Here is a 16,552-nt window from a genome sequence, read left to right as displayed (position 1 = left end):
GGTGGGAGTTTTCCTTCAGACAGCGGTTTATAAACGCGCGCTAATCTGCAGCTTTCGTGCAAAGCACAATGTGTTAACCCTGGAGAAGCAATTTTGCATCACTATGTTGTGATTACCTGGGAGCTCAGGTTTCAGGTTTTCGTACAGGGCATCCCTTGACCGCCGAAACAGAAGCGCTCAAATTCGTTGCACAAGTTCAGTCAAAACAACGATAAAGAGTGCAATCCAAGGCCCCCGTCGAGCGTGAAGCATTCAACTGCGGAGAGCGGAGTTTGTAAAATGTCGAGCTGACGAGCTGGCTGTGATGATTTTTGTCTGCGAGTGGAATGCACTGCAGTGCCGACACGGGGAGGTTTTCACCTCTGGGAGGTTCTCTCGTCACGGGCAATTTCGTCTCCTTTTCTCCCTGCATCTTTTTTTTTTTTTTTTTCCTCCCCAAGGCAGTGGCAGCGGCGCAGCAAGAGCGCGCTTTTTATCGCGACCTGCGCTCCGATCGGCAACAAGTTTTCGCGTCTAGCTAGCTCACCTTGGGTCTCATTTTTCTTCTTTTCTGCCGCCGCTGGTGGTATAGCGGTGGTCCACTGTCCTCGATCGTAAAAGCGCCGCCCGTGGCCCCTCTGCGCGGAGCCAGGTGAAGAGAACCTTGACTCCCGAGCGAATCACGTGACCCGACCCACCGTGCCATGGGGCACGACGGCCTCTGGGCAACACCCTCTGAGGAACGGTGCCGGTCTGGGATGGAGCGCCAGGAGTACGGCTTTCGACGCCTATGGCAAACACTTACGGCGCTGTTCCTTAAGCGTAGAAATTTTTGAACGGAGGGCGATTTCCTAATGGTCCCAATATGTCGAATTCGGAGAGCTTCGGGCTTTGACAACTGCTGTGAAAAAAAAAAATCACTCTCATTGGTACACGCACGAAGCTCACGTCCAAGCGTTTATAAACTCTAAACTTCACGTGTTCTTTGCACAGTTAACAAGGCAGCCGTGTTGGGCGCCGAAACGTCAAGTGTATGGTTTTTCTTTATCTGTAGTCGGCGTTTTTTTATTATTACTATTCTCATAGAAAACCACTCGCAACGCTCGGCAACTTCTTTAAAAGTTATCGCCGAAGCCTCGCGCATGCCTTAATATTATGGCTCCGTACGCCACACAATGAAGATTCTTCGGAAAGATGCGGTTATTCTCGATTTCGTTCCCTGCTCGTCAAACATGAATTTTTTATGCGGATGCGCCTCCCCTGCCGCCAGGCTCATGCAGCAACACCCGACTTTTAGCGGAGTGTCTGATAATCAGTCGGTGTGGTCGGAGAAGCATCTATATACGAAAAAAGAAAAAAGAACTGGACCGAGAGACCGCTACTGTAAAGGCCACAAACTCGGCCACCTTCCACCCCTTGCTGTGGCTTAACTATAGCGTTGACACGCCAGCACAAGAACAGTATTACTGACATAACGGCTTACTGCCATACTGCATTACTGATAGTAACGGACAAATAGGGCAATTTGAAGGGGAGAGCGTTTTATATTCGCCTCGGAGGTCTCCCTCCAAGTAGGTCATTTGAGGGTCGCATCTGTGTCCGGCCGAGCGAGCGCTGCCGTAGTTGGCAGCACCGGGAATATAACTGGGCCCCGTAGTTAGCGCAGGTAAAGCCCTACATGGTAAGTAAGCCTAGGTCACCAAGAACAAATGATGTACGAAATTCAGCGCCAATGTGTACTGCACTACATTCGAATCATATAAGCTTAGTAGATATCAAAAACCAGCCACGGCGGCTTACAGTGGCTAAGACAGTAACCCTGCTTTGGCTACCGAAGCCGTGTTCCTGATTTTTCTTTGCCAGCACTTTCTTCGCTCTTCGACCAGGGATTTACACACACCACCTAACACCCCCCTAACACAACCCCAGAAGGATTTCAACCCCCCCCCCCCTCCCACTCCCCCCAAAAAAGCTTCCACAACCGCAAGCACTCTGCCCAGGGATTTATGCACCCCCCAGCCGCGACCATCTCCAACACCCTCCCAGGAGGGTTTAACCCCCCCCCCCAAAAAAAAAAAAAAAAAAATCGACATTCTGGATAAACCCTTGTCTTCGGCCCGTTTGTCAAATCGCACAGCTTCGACAGGGACCCCATTGCACTTCGAGTAAGTGTCAGCGAAAACATTTTTCTCATTACTTTTCCGCGCATACCAGTCACTATAGTCGCCGTCCGCCTTTTTTCTCATAATCGCCACAACCTTTACAACACCTATACAGTGACTAGAACGGAAGGACGTTTATTCTGCCTTGTTTGTCCCTGCAACCGTAGCGGACCCCGGTGCATCCGGAAAAGTCATTCATGCGAATAGCGATCACCGTCACGCGCGTTGCAACAATCGTTTCGCAAAGGCCTTATAGGCGATCAGTTCGCGTTGCGTCAGGGTTGCCTCTAATACAGTAGGTAGGAGATCAAAGCCCAGTCGTCATTAGTGGCCTCGCTTCCGGATGGCTTGTGACATTTCCTCAATCGGTGGTCCAGGGGAAGAAGATGAGGTCTTAGTGGAGAGAGAGAGAGAGAGAGAGAGAGAGAGAGAGAGAGAGAGAGAGAGAGAGAGAGAGAGAGAGAGAGAGAGAGAGAGAGAGAGAGAGAGAGAGAGAGAGAGGGAGATAGAGAGAGAGATAGAGAGGGAGGGAGGGAGGGAGGGAGGGAGGGAGGGAGGGAGGGAGGGGGAGAGAGAGAACGGTCTTTAATGAAACTCATGAGGTTAGCCTGGTTTGCTACGCCAGATGATTAAAAAATGATAATGGAAGATGTTGTGTCATACGTTGTTCCAATGCTGTGCCATTTGTACCGCGGGTCCCTGCGCATGCGCGCGCTGAGTGAGTGTCATTATCTGCCCTGTTCTCTGATAAGAGCCGCGCCTACCTTCCGCTTCTTCTTCGACCAACATCTGGTGACCAATAAACATGGTCTGCTCGTCCCGGTTCATTACTGCCTCCGTCTAGTCAAGAACATAACAGAAGATAAGATGACGACGACGGCGATGGGGATGACGATCCGCATGTTTGTATAGAGCTTTTTATAGACACTGGTCCATTCTTGTGTTTCTGAGGAAAGTCAGTAAGTTTTGCATCCCCAGCTTCCTCGCTCAAAATTCCGAATTCTCAGGAACCTAGTGGAACCACTGCAGGAAAGTGATATTTCGCATGGAGCAAGGAGTCGACTTGCAAACTGACACTGTAAAGACACTTTTCAGACTTCTAAATAGTTTTTGCCTCACTCGCTGTCAAATGTTACCGCCCATACATTTCAATGGGATAGTTCCTTTGAATATGGAACGTAATAGAGTTAAGCGCAAAACTTGATGCTCCGCACAATTAAGCTATCGCCCTCAGTATTAGCAGTGCCAAAATTCTTTAAATTACACTAAATAACTGTAGAGTAATTACTTCTGAAAGAATTCGATGATCCGGAAAGCTTGTGGTCTCTCTACCTCACAATATGCATAATCCTATCATTGCACAAGGCAGGCATTCATGCACACCGCGAGGAACCACCGTGGGTTCGAGCTAGTTGAGCACGCTCACGATACTGAAACGCCGTCGCGCCAAATCAACACCGCCTCTGTTGGGCAGGTGGAGAAAGGGGCGACAAAGGAATATGCCCAGGGTACGGAGGGAAGACGTTTATTTTATACTAACATTCTAGTCACATATTTTACAGTCCCAATTACACAATTTACAGTACAGGTACGTACTTCCCGTTAGGTGAAAGGGGCGATGGGGCGCCACGCGCAAGTGCGCACGTTTCGTCGGCGCAGAGCCAGTGGGCTCTTCTGTCAGGGCAAATTCCGGGGTGCTCGCACGTTGTGCGCGCGCGCATAGCCGTGCTGGCCGGATCGGCTCGCAGCAGCGAGGGAGACGGGGCCCATTCGCTCACAGGCGCGTACCGCACGGCGTGTTCGTCGAGTGGTAGGTACGGCCTTACTATATGCAAGCGTAGGGACAACAGGAGCAGCCTTAGGCACGGGCCGCAGCCGGAAGGGCTGGTGGGCTTTCGCCGGCGCCACGGAGTGGCAGCCGGCTGGTAAAGAAAGCGTCACATACCTTCGGCCAACGCCTTCGGCGTCCTGGAAGCGTCTCCCCGAACGGACCCCCGCGCAGGGCGCGCGTTCGCGTCTCCGCGAGAGTCGGGTTCGGGCCTCGTTCAAACGGACCAATGAGGTGAGGTTAGCTTCGCTACCAGGGCGGAGCGCCCGCTGCGTGACAGTGTTTTATCGCCGCAACGGTCTCTGCAGGCTTCACCTCACGCAAGAGTTTGAGAGACGGCTCGGCTCTACGCAGTGGCGCCAAGACGAGCCGGAATTTTGGAGGAGAGAGGGGAAGAGCGCCGCGTAATGACACAAACCCAGTGATCGCGCAATGGCTAGGGCGTCAGGATCCCCACAAGCTGCACATGCATGGGGCGCACGGCAAGCTCGTTAAGGGCACGATCGGGGGCCCAACATGTCGCTCAATTGCAGTTTTTGGAACAACTGCATACAGCTGCTGGTGGCCTTCAGTTCTGTCTTCGCGCTCAGAACGGTACAAGAAAGGCAGACAAAAACGGAAGCCACATGAAAAAAAAAAAAAAGACGTTAATACTCCATATCCAAGCGATCAACTCATTTTCAAGCGATATAGGAAACAAGGAGAAACGGTATCAGAACGTAACGCTGTGCCACGAGTTTCACCCTCCACTTCGACTTCCCGATTAATCTGCCTAATCCCTAACAACTTCCGTTATTAAGCCATACCCAATCTACCTCCAAACTGGGGGCCCTCCACTTAAGCTCCCTATGTATGGACCGCGCCCCGAGGCCCGACACACCGCGCGACCCTAAATCAGGGCCGAGCGGCGATATCAGTTACTTTATTTTCGCATCCGCATTCGACGGAGGGAGCCAAAATACGGATAAAGTGAGGACGGGAAGAGAAACAAAACTAACGAGCGCACAGAGTATACGGAAGCGGGCCGCTTCTGCAGCCATAGAGGATTCGCCGCCCGCAGGGCTTCGCAAACGGAAGGCCGGCTATGAAGGACGACTCGCCGCTGTGTATGCACACACGCCACGTGAGAATATTTTAAAGAGTGAGCAAAAAGCGCCCCGGGACTAAGCTCGGGGTCGCTAACGACATATAAAAGCGCACCGGCACAGGCAAAATAAATAGCCGTATAGCGCGCGCGCGCGTTGATGCAAAAGGCGACGGCCACACGAGACGAAGCCTTTCGTTCTTCTCCGGTCACACTTATTTTACTCTTGCACTTTTCTTTGCACTTTTATTTTTTTTTTCTATTTTTCTCCAATGAGTGGAGCACGGCTCTGTTTGTGTACCTAGCAGAACCAGGAGGGTACGGCGAGGCGACGAAAGCCTCCGCTCAGCCCGCAAGGACCTGCCCCGTCGCGTGCCTCCTCCTGTGCGCGCTCCGACTCACGTTGCCGTGACAGGCGAGCTTGAGAGAGAGAAATAACATTTATTGAAAGAGCTCCCACTCATGGGGCGGTAGCGGCTGCCCACAGGGCCGCAGCAACCTGGAGGCCTCGGGAGGTGACTAGCACCTGGTCCGAAACCTCGGAGCTCTTCAAGCACAAAACCAGAGAAGGCCTTCTAAAACGGTTGCGCCGGCATCCAATGGCGACTCGCATCGGCGTTGTGTGTGCCACCCGTGACGATCACATCACAGCGCTCGAAAACGGAGTGCTCCTTAGTTTCCCAGCCGACCTACACGACCTACACGACTGTCAGGTAGATATCACTGGATTTGTGGTGAAATAATAAATAACCTAAGCGGCCGAGTTCCTTTCTGCTTCCACGAATAAAGATAGGACAGCTGGGGCTAGTTGTTGGTACACATTTTTTCCCTTAAAATGCAGCACACGGAATTATTATAATTAACGTTTTGCTATATAAGTTCCCCGCGGCTGAAGTCCGTAAGTACGCGTTTGAGTAGCCAGCGCTTTTATCAAAACTCTGCTTACAACTATTTTTGCCCGTCCCGATGATTTCGTTGTAACGAGAATTTACGGTATACGCAATCCTACGGTCTTAAAAGCTGCCTCTCGAAAGTCTTGCTCACGGTGCATGCAGGCAAGCTACATCGGTGACTTTCTCCTGCGGCGCATCTTTCCTCCCACAGCATGTGCAAGCAGGAAAGGGTGCCTGTAAACGCTATCGCAAGAAACAAACAATTCTTCGATGGAAGCTGCAGCCCGCTTATTTAAAGGTGCAGAATCCGCCACAACCACAAATATTTTGATTAATCATCAAATCCCCAATAAATACCTTTTCAAGTGCCTATACTGCCATTAATCCTTAAAGGGTGCTAAGCTGCAACGGAAGTGGAAACTTAAAATCAAACTTATGTCCGCGATACTAAACCTAACTGGGATACACAATTTGAAGCCCAGGCCTTTCCTCATAACGACATAAAAACGTACATTCCTTTAGAAGCGCTCGCTTTGAAACCCGATACTGCTATTCGAAAATAAAAACTATGTTAAGAAACAAGAAAAAGCTGCAGCCCTAACAAATCACGGTAATGAAGTCATTATTAGCGCCGGGGCCCTAGGTTCGCGGATAGGATGTAGTTATAGGATGGGCGCGCATCTTGCGTATATTTGAATTTAAGAGTGTCGAAAATCGCTCGGACTATTTGATAGCTGACTTTCCAATCTGGGAAACCGCCGCTGGAGACGAAAATGAGGGCAGGAACGTTTGAAGGCCGCGGAAAGAAGACTAAATTAGGCGCCAAGGGGAAGAGCTTCGGGGACGACGTCGACTTGAGTGCATCTCAAATTTTATTACTAACGCCGGACGAACTCTTATTTGACTTACTCATCGCAGGCGTGGCTCTTATCCGAAACTTTTCATTCACTACCCCCCCCCCCCCCTCTCCGTTTGCTTTCCTCAGGTCAGACTTGTTAAGACAATTTGAAAAACTCGAAGGAAGTTGGCGTATTTGCGCTCGAGTCTGCCGTTATTGAGGGGACAAGCGGTCCGGGCGCTTCGACCGTGTGCCGAAGCAATTCCCCCCAGCGGAATCTCGTTAAACGGGAATCGGTTAAACGAAATTGCTGTATAAACGGGACAAACACCCGGCCCCGCTTCAGGGTACGTGTTTTTTTTTTTTTTTTTTACTAATAAGCAAATCGCTAAGCGGAACTTCGGATAAACGCACATTTTCCCTTAAATGGGATGTCACCGTATAAACAGATCTGAAAGGCCGGTCCCGAAGCGTTTATTTCTCCTAAACTAACTACAGATAAACGGCTTCGCAATCACATTTATTACGGAGCCAAGGAAACTAGTTCGGGTTCAGTGGCGCACGAATTGACAAGACGCCATAAAATATAGAATATAGACAGAATGTTGATAGCATATAGGATATACAGAATGTACAAATGTACAAATTGAATACACTATATAGTATGCTGCAGAAAAAAATGTATGCGTGGCTTCTTTAAGGTGGTTGGCGCAGTGTAGGCGTTTTTCGTTTTTTTTTTTTTTTTTTTTTTGTACACGAGGTCACCGAGGTCACTGAAGACCAAAATTAAGCACCTGCGGTGAAGAGGGAGATCGCTCCACAAGGTTCCATCGGAGGTCCGCTGAGTACTAGGTAAGCCAAGTACTCTGGGATGTATGACGATGGTGTGGGAAACAAGGGGAGGGGATTGTAGGGCTACACGCATGCAAGGGGCAGGCCTTGATCTCTTGGCAGTCGGGACAGCAAGTTGTTGCTTACAGTAGGAAGTTGCAGAGCCTTACTCGGACAAGCGGAGTATTGGTACCGTACAAAACAACAGAACAACACTCTGGTCACCCGTTTTTGGGGATGTGTGCTTTTTGTTAATGAATGAACACTGCCACTTTGAGAAGGCAAGTGCCCGTTTCCCCGATGTTTCTGTACTGCTCGTCTATTCGCTACTTGTACGTCAAGGCATCTTCTGCTGGCGTTGGGTATGGCCAGGGGATTGAGGGCAAAGTGGTGTGGCAGGTATTTTCCTTCGATGTCCTCGTGGCCAGGTATCCAAAGCAGGGTGACTGTAATGATGTGGTTGCGGTCGTAGGATTCCACTACGTAGCGCGAATGGAGTTTCAGTACGTCGTGTGCATCGAATCGCTCGTATCCGTGCAGATACTGATGTTACAGCCATCGCGTTGAGCCACTTGTACGGTGTATGTGACCGTATGTGTTCCTAGCCCAATGACATTAGAATATTGTTAAGAGGGTTCTTCCGTGCGGATGATAGTGCACCGGATGTAATGCTGCGTACGCGTGTGATCCCGTGTTGAACTGCTCCCCGTGCGTGTATGTTGTCATGCATATATCCCCACGCTGTGATTCGTTGCCTATTCACGACGTCACTAACCGTGCAGGTTTCGTTTTTTCGTGTGTGTTCGGGAATGTTCCATTACCTGGGACGGGAGGGCTAATTTCCGCCTCCCATTGATAATTGTCCGTTTGAGGGTGTCGCGAGAGAGGTGTGCTCCTTATCGTTGCGCGGTCGTAACTAACCTTGTTTAGATAATACAGTGGTGCCAAGACGCGCGCTCTTCACTCGGAATACTGCACGCGGGCGCTTGCGCGCAGCGCTTTCACCGTAGGCTGTACATTCCGCGCGGACGTGCACATTTCATTTTACGCAATGCGTAACACAACAGTGAGACCGAACGCTAGCTCTAGCCAGCACAGAAGCCTATACCGGTATGATGTGATTATAGAGCTAATCCGGGGACCCGTGACCTCCGTCTCCGCGGGGCTAATCGCATCAGAGTCAAGCTGCGCGCGCTGCTGCCTCTTCCAGCTCTGTAGGCCGGAGGAAACACTCCGAGGAGAAGGACCTAATTATATAGAAGGCGCGCTTGCCTGCGTCTCGAGCAGATCACGCGTGGCCGCCCGAGGCGGTCGTGTACGCTATCGGGGTAATTCTATTTGGATCGACATTTCTTTGCCCCCCCAGGTTCAAAGAGACCGCCGAGCAGAAGGCGCACGGAGACAGACGAACCGGCACTCGCGCTAGCGAAAGACGTGAGCGAGGCCGGAGGACGGGCTTTGTCTTGAGCAACTCGGGGCACAGTTGTTTCTAACCGTGAACCAGAACTCGGGTCGACACATGGGGCTCGCATGAACACCTTCTTTCGTCGACGACAGGCTTTCGAATAGCGAGGAGGTCGCGCAGGAGGAGAGCATAGCACGGCGTACGTCCGATGTTTTCCTCTGAACAGAGGCCCTGTTGTACATACATACAGACAGGGATCACTGCGAGGAAATATGAACAGTCGCCAGACGCTTTCTTTGCCCACCACGACCTGTTTGCACTTTCAAGTGCAGACGCCAAGCAAGACGACGTTCCATTACTTCTCCTTACGCGTACGTGGTTCTTTTTTCTTGCACTGATCATCTTCAGTGCGAAGACAGTCTCGAAATCGCTTTCACATTCCCTTCGCCACATTTCCAATGCTGCGACCCCTGAAGCCATTTTATTCCGTAGCATTCTTTGCCGAGTACCCCCAAAGCCAGGACTGTGTAACGCCCTGATTTTCTACAAAAATGCAGATATTGCGAAAGTACCACATATAATTGCTATAACAGCGTAAATGGTGATTACTTGTTGCACGAAATTTTGAAAACCTAAAAAATAAGAAAAATGTGAAATAATCACGGAAAATGGCGAGCCGTGTAACGCCCTGCATTTCCACAATTATGCAGATTTCGCGAAAGTGCAACCTGTAATCGTTATAACAGTGTAAATGTAGAGAATTGGTCGAACGAAAATTTGAAAATTAAAAAAATAAGAAAAAAAAATCCCGCCATCTCCACCAAGTGAATGATGATGAGAGGGGCGAAGCTAAAATGCTTATCGGTGAAACCGTGAAACATTGTTATATGTCTTCTTGACGGCGGGCAACATCTGAATGAGTGAAGGACATAAGGCGCGTTCGTAGCCATGCTCGCGTCTCGGTTTTTAGCTCAGTGGGAATTGCGCCACGTGCCTCCCGTCGCGGCCAGACAGTCGTGGGAACGAAACCGGGCGCCGCCGCGTCAGGACCACCACTCCTCGCTCGCAAAGCTTGAGACTTCCCACCGCTCCGTTGACAAGCCCGCCGACGATGTCGATGTTTGTGGTGATTATGTAGGGCTTGTTTGGGACGATGAGAATCTCCATGGGTAAGTTGGGGAATTCGGTGTGTGACATTTTAGCCACCTTGGCCGTCGCCTACTGCAGAGCAGTCTTGTGTCGCGTACCCCCGGTACGTGTCTTGAGCTGGCAGGCGACGAACGACAACCTCTTCTTCTTCCTCTCCTCCTTGTTGGGTAGCAAAGAACGCGTTGAACGTTTTGACTTCTTCAGCCAATCTTTGGTTGGCCAATCCCTAGGGGGATCCTGCCACAATCATCATCGTGGTGCCGTGTACAGCAGCAACGAGGGACGGGACAGGGCCCGAGCAAGAGGAGCTTCGCCCCTAAAATATTAAGCAATTACGGAAAATGGCAACACGTATAACGACCTGCATTTCCACAATAATGCAGATTTCGCGAATGTTCCACTTCGAATCCTTATAATAGCGTCAATGGAGATAATCGGTAGGACAGGATTTAGAAAAACCAAAAAAATTTGAGTGTAAAAACTCACACTCAAGGCAAACGACATAAGAATGCTACGGATTAGTAGATAATTCTCTGAATTTCTGCAGAATTTGTTCTGGTCCGAAACCGTTTTATTCGTTTTCTTTTTACTTGCTTCCCTCCCGTTCCTTGGTAGCCAAACTGTTGCTTGAGTCATTTACCCGCTCTGCGTCATTCGTATTACACAGCCTGACCCATTTCACTAAAAAGCACTTTACCCAACGCGTAACTCTGATGCGCGTTGCGAGCTTTCCGAGCGCCACGCCCTTCACGTTAGTTTCCGTGTCATTTTCGTAGGATCTAATTTTTGCAACGGTCATATACAGCCACAGCCCATCACGCCTAAGTGGCAACGTGCCTGTGGATTGAAATGCTCTTATAAGACTTTCTCTTATTACAGCGTCTCCTGGGTAACCAGCTCGGGAAGCGCGCGCCATCGAGCGCTCTGTTTACAAGCAACACTACCAAGCAACGAGTATCTGCGTTAAGAGTCCTTTAAATAACTTTCTTTCGGTTGGCATTCAGCCCCTCATAATTGCGGCCTCTTTCGTGAAGACGGCTTTCCCTCATCATGCATATGCCTGCAGTGAAGTATCCTTTGCCGAAGTTCTCCGGTCGGACAACAGCAGCAACAAAACCGCGGTAGCCGTCGTCCATGTAAGACTGTGGCTGCATAAACATTACATGCGGCGTTAATCCTCGCAAGGCGCATCTCAAGACGACTAAGGAAAATTAGTTGTAATTGCTGCAAGCTTGCCGTAAACTATCTGAGCCTCTGAAGGCACTGATTGTCAGCGGGTCGTGGCTCATATTGAATATCAAATAGAGAAATTTTGGCGGGGAACCTAAAAAAAATTAATGATTACGGAAAAACTTGTTTTACAGTTAGGTTACATATGGATCGGGACAGAGGACACAGGGGGGGAGACGACTCTCGGCGTGAACATCACGCACACGCACCACTCAACAGTACAAAGCTCGCACCATACACGCTCGTTCGTATAAACATCCGGCCGCGGACGCTGCTGCGGTGGTGGCGAGTGCTCCGTGCGCCGGGTTCGTCCTCTCGGCAGGCCGCCGGTGTTCGCTTTTGTTTTCGCCTCTGGGCAGGAGAGAATTCTCCGAATCGTCGGAGCTGGCTGACATGACGAAACATTTTTTTTTGTAATTTTTACACGTAGCTAGCTTTTCATGTAATTGTACACCATGAAAACCGTTTCGGGGGCACGTTTATGACGATCACGAAACGTGCAAAATTCTGGGGAGAAAATATGCATGAACAAAAAAAGCAATATGTTTTTTTACGAGGTCAAGAAAACTGACCGATGCTTCACAATTTAGAAGGAAAGATAATGAGACGTAAAGAAAACTTTAAGGTTGCGCATGAGTTGACAAAATAACGAGGATTGAAAAATCTCCACTGGCTATACAGCCGAGCCTTGTACGCACAGTCGTTTTTCAACCTCTATTTCGCAGTGCTTAAAATGATGCAATGAGACTTCTGATACCGCTTGTCTAAACGGTCGGCTGAGCTGGTGTTAAAATTTACCATAACTACCTTGCATTCTTGCTAATATACCACAAAAGTTTTTATAGCGACCGTTGTGTGCAGAGAATCGATGTTGCTTTCTAAACAGAACTGGCAACATTGCAGCATATGTCTACTTTTGTTTTGTTCAAGCGTACTTCTTCTGTTTATAAGTATGGTCTAAATACTTGTAACTGTCAGTATGAAGATACTACGTATATAACGACCAAACAAGCTCGGAAGGCCCTCCCTAAATACTCAACACTTTCCGGAAACTACTACTGTAATTTGGTCCGGGCAACCACGAACAAAACACAGAAAAAAATATTATCCGACATAATGCGCTGAAAGTTGCAGAACACGTAACCCACGCATTGCTTATCATTCTGTAGACCGCAATTTGAGGTAAAATGAATTTAATACCCACAGGAACCCTTTGGTCACAGATTTTAATTTATCAAGAATAACACTGTTCGTAAAAGGTAAGGAATTAGAAAGTTTTGAGTTGATATTTCTGACAAAAAAAAAAAGGTTTTACCCCCTCTAATTGAAAGAAGCGAAGACTCCTGTCAACTCTAAGCATTTCTCGACCTTCAGTCCGTATAATGTTGTCCATTATTCCCCGCCGGTCACATTCCTTTCGAAAAGGTCCTTGCGAAGCAACTCAGCCGTAAATTCACGAGCCCCTTGTTGATGGCCCTGCTTTTATCTTAAGCCATTCCCCTGACACACCGGCCCACTGGCTTGGCCTGGTCTCCGGCCAACCAAAGCAAACAACCTCCCGAGGAGAGACGCGGTACGCCACCGGCATTCTCCACGAGACCGCGGCCAAGATCGACCCCCTGACGAGTGGCCACTTTACGAAAACTGGCAAGCAGCCGCGGCTGCCCACTAAACGTGGAAGAATACTTTCGCACACACACACAAAATACAGTCGATCGCTCCACACACGAGGCGAAAGTCACGTGGTAATTTGAGTCGTCGCGCACTTAGCACTAACTTTTGGCATCCAAAGCATGCGCCCAGCTGCTTACCGCAACGTCCGACCGTACCACGCTCGAGCACGCAAACTATTTCAGTTTGTTGACAAATGTCTAGGTAAGCGTGGCGTTTGTAACTCAGACCAGTTTATTTAGAACGAGCGCAACGAAATCATAGTCAAATGAGGAGCGCTGAAAACGAAACCGAACTATAAAAGGAGAAACGCGGCACGGAGACTGACGACGTGGCGCGAGTTTTAAATTCGAATACCGAACGCCCGGAGTAAGTTCAGGTAAAAGAAATCTGAGTTGACGGGTTACCGAGACACTATTTCGAAAACCAAAAGTTTTTAGCGACAGATGCCCCTCCTGTCAACCATGACGGCGAGCGGCAATGTGCCTCTGTTTACACACACGGTCACGACACACGAGAGACGCAGGTGCGGCCGAGGAACGGACCAGCTCACCCGTACCCGAGCCGAAGAGCGTCTGTCCCTGGAAGAAGTACTCCAACTCGGCGTTGTAGTGCTCGGTGTAGGCCCCCAGCCGGTTGCCCGTGCTACGCGACTCTGTCCAGTGCACTTTCGCCAGTCCGCGCATGAACACGCGCACCGCTTTGAGCCGCATGTCACCCTTGAGTTCGAGCACGCACTTGCCGCGCACCGCCTGACCCGGGTGGTACACGCTGCGGTAGCCGTCCAGCGCAATGTCGAACGTCTTTAGCTTGCCCATGGCTCAGCAGCAGCCTCGTGGCGTCGCCTCTCCGTCCCCAGCGGCGCATCGGCGCTCCGCACCGCAGTCAGCCCGCACCGGGACTGCGGCCGCTTCGACCTCCGAGCGCGTGCGGCGACGGCCGACGCGGGCGACGCTGGCCCGCCTCGTTCACGCGGTGCATCGCAGAGTGCGCAGTCGACGCTGAAACAACATCCACGCTGGTCGCGCTGCTCGCTTTTCAGCAGCGCCAGCGACGTCCTCCGATCGAAGACACTTGGGAGGAGGCAGAGGAGGTCTGATTGCGTAGGGAGGAGAGTGGACTGTGTGGCGTCCCGGGAATGCGCTGGAAATCTCGCGCTGTCCCGCCCTGGCGAGAACCGAGCGAGAGCTCGCCGCACAACCGAAACCAGCTCGTAGCAGACGAAGCGATCGTGTACGAGACGGCAGGCCGCGTCAGGCCTCGGAACTGCGTCGTCGCTATGCCATTGAATCCGGACCTCGTGCCCCACAAACAGCTGGAGATGATCTAGGTGGGCAAGGCGCGCGAGGTATGCGCTTTTCTGGCCCCCCGCGGCGCGTAGGAAGCGCTTTGCATGACAATTCATTCAGGGAGTTCGATGACAAACGGAGATGGTGCTGCGCCCTGGAGGGACGGCAGAGAGGCTTCCGAACACTCGAGCCCCGTCGCATTGAAACCTCCTTTGCAGGTGAATAGAGGGCGCAAGCGTTGCAAGCTGCTCGAATGGCAAAGTAATTAGCGGCATGCGATGAAAACGCTTGTGCTAGAGCGTCCTTTTCAACGGCTGCTCTATTTCTGTATAAATAAAACCGCAGAAAAAATACTTCTTTCTATATTCAGTTACGGGGTGTATAGAGACGTCGTGTATGAGAAATTCCAGCCCAGATCAAGTTTTCGCTCGAACATTTCAGAAAGTTCCCTTCTACGCTTTCCGCCGGCGGCCCACCACTGCGGAAGGAAGGAAGTGGATACGCGCCTATGAAAATATATCCCCGTGAGAGTGTGTTCGGTGTTCTTATTAAAATACGACCGCGGGGGAGGAGAGTGTCTGCATATAATGCTAATAACGCCCCAGTCCCCCCTGGAACCATTCGCGAGCCTACTTTATTCTTTTCTGCTACGGCATAGGAGTTCAGAGCAAACCCATTGCATTCATGCAGGCCTTTGCGGTCAGAGCTCCTTTTTCTTTCGTTCACGTTGGCAATTAACTCTACCCACGAAATTTCCGTCCGTGTGTTGATCTGCTTTACCCCATTTGTTCCTATATACACCCAGAATTTTTTTTTTTTTGAAGTTGAAGTTTATTGTGCAGTTTTCACATTTACAAAATACAAACAGCAGTGGCTGGGTCTTTAGCCTCAGGCTAGTTATGGACCCATTCAAAACATAGAAATTGACATAGGGGAGTACCAACACGCGTACAACAATTCAAGAAAAAGGTAAAAAGAAAAGACTGCTTGCGAACAGCACAGCACACAAAATAAAGTAAACCAAAAAAAATTAGGAATCACGAGTTACAGACGTACGATACAACAAAACACTTGATAAAAATATTCACAGAGAGAAAAAAAAAACAGGAAATACAGGGAATATTACAAGAGTATTGTAATACATAACAATGATCAGCTTGCCGTACCAAAAACAGGAGTGTGAGTTTAGGACAAGGAATATAAAAAATAGGCCTTCAAATACGTCGTGACATTTTAGCAGCGAAGCTGTTCTAGGGCCGACCGAGGCGGAAGCGCGGAAGTCTCAGCTGTGGCCGTGTCACGCTCTCTCTGCAGGATGTTTCTGCGCCGCGTAAAGCACTTGCTCGAGGCACAAAACAATATTCGCAATTGTTTTTTTACTGTCCTAGGGCCTTCCTATTTTTAAATGACCGCTTACATTGCCCCTGGAACATTAATGTATTCCTAGCCAGGCACATGTCCCTATAGGAGAAGCCGACTTTAAGGAGATCATTGTAGGCTTGGCCTTTGTAAGATGGCTTTCCCACACGAAGTATTGCACAGTGAAGCACGTCATTCTTCAAAGGGAGTATCATTACAGAAAATGGCTCTATCTTTATTCAGACTATCCCGAAACAAATTGTACGGCAATTAGCCGCTAAAATGACTCAACCATTATGCCGCGTTTTATTTACTTGCCTTAGAGTTAGTTCACAGTGAAGTAGTAAACGTTACAGAATTACCGTCTGCTGTAAACACATGACCATCAACGGAGGGAGTATGGTTGCAGAAAACGGCTGTAACTGTTGTTGCACCGAAACTACCCGGAAACAAATTCTATGACAGTTCGCCGCTAAGACGACTCCGACATTACGCGCCACAGCTTTTCTGGACTATGGTCATCCTTCTCCACAGAGTGGAAGAGCGCTGATTTTTTTTAAGGGAGAGAGCCAATCAAATAAACACGAAACAGCTTTAATTTTTTTGTTCTTTTCACGGCTGCAAAGGTGCATATCTCGCCAAGAAAATACAGACCTAATTTTATTGTAGCTGTAATCGCTGCTTTTCGTGGTGTATCTTATCCCGGCTCCTTCACCACCCTCCGCAAATAAACGTGTAAAAACACAAGTTGAAGAGGTACGTTCGCTCCTCAACTTGCATCTGGAAATCATTCTAATCACTTCTCCCTCCTTAAGGGTGCCCAAACAAAAAAAC

At 49.6% G+C, this 16,552-nt stretch overlaps 1 protein-coding gene across 1 annotated transcript; it reads right to left on the bottom strand.

Moving 5' to 3' along the window:
* Nucleotides 1-526: 526 nt before the first annotated feature.
* Nucleotides 527-13,888, bottom strand: LOC144148008 (arrestin domain-containing protein 3-like; the record flags this gene model as incomplete). Its single annotated transcript, XM_077679609.1, has 3 exons — nucleotides 13,624-13,888; nucleotides 678-732; nucleotides 527-617 (listed from the first exon to the last, which is right to left on the bottom strand). Coding segments are annotated over exons 1-3 (411 nt in total), but the record flags the coding sequence as incomplete, so codon positions are not given.
* Between the last annotated feature and the right edge of the window lie 2,664 nt (nucleotides 13,889-16,552).

The sequence above is a fragment of the Haemaphysalis longicornis genome, unplaced genomic scaffold, assembly GCF_048455015.1.
Source record: "Haemaphysalis longicornis isolate Haplotype H1 unplaced genomic scaffold, Haemaphysalis longicornis Haplotype H1 scaffold_700, whole genome shotgun sequence".
In the NCBI taxonomy this organism is placed as follows: domain Eukaryota; kingdom Metazoa; phylum Arthropoda; class Arachnida; order Ixodida; family Ixodidae; genus Haemaphysalis; species Haemaphysalis longicornis.
Note: the sequence above shows the minus strand (reverse complement) of the source record. Positions and strands in the feature narration are given on the sequence as shown.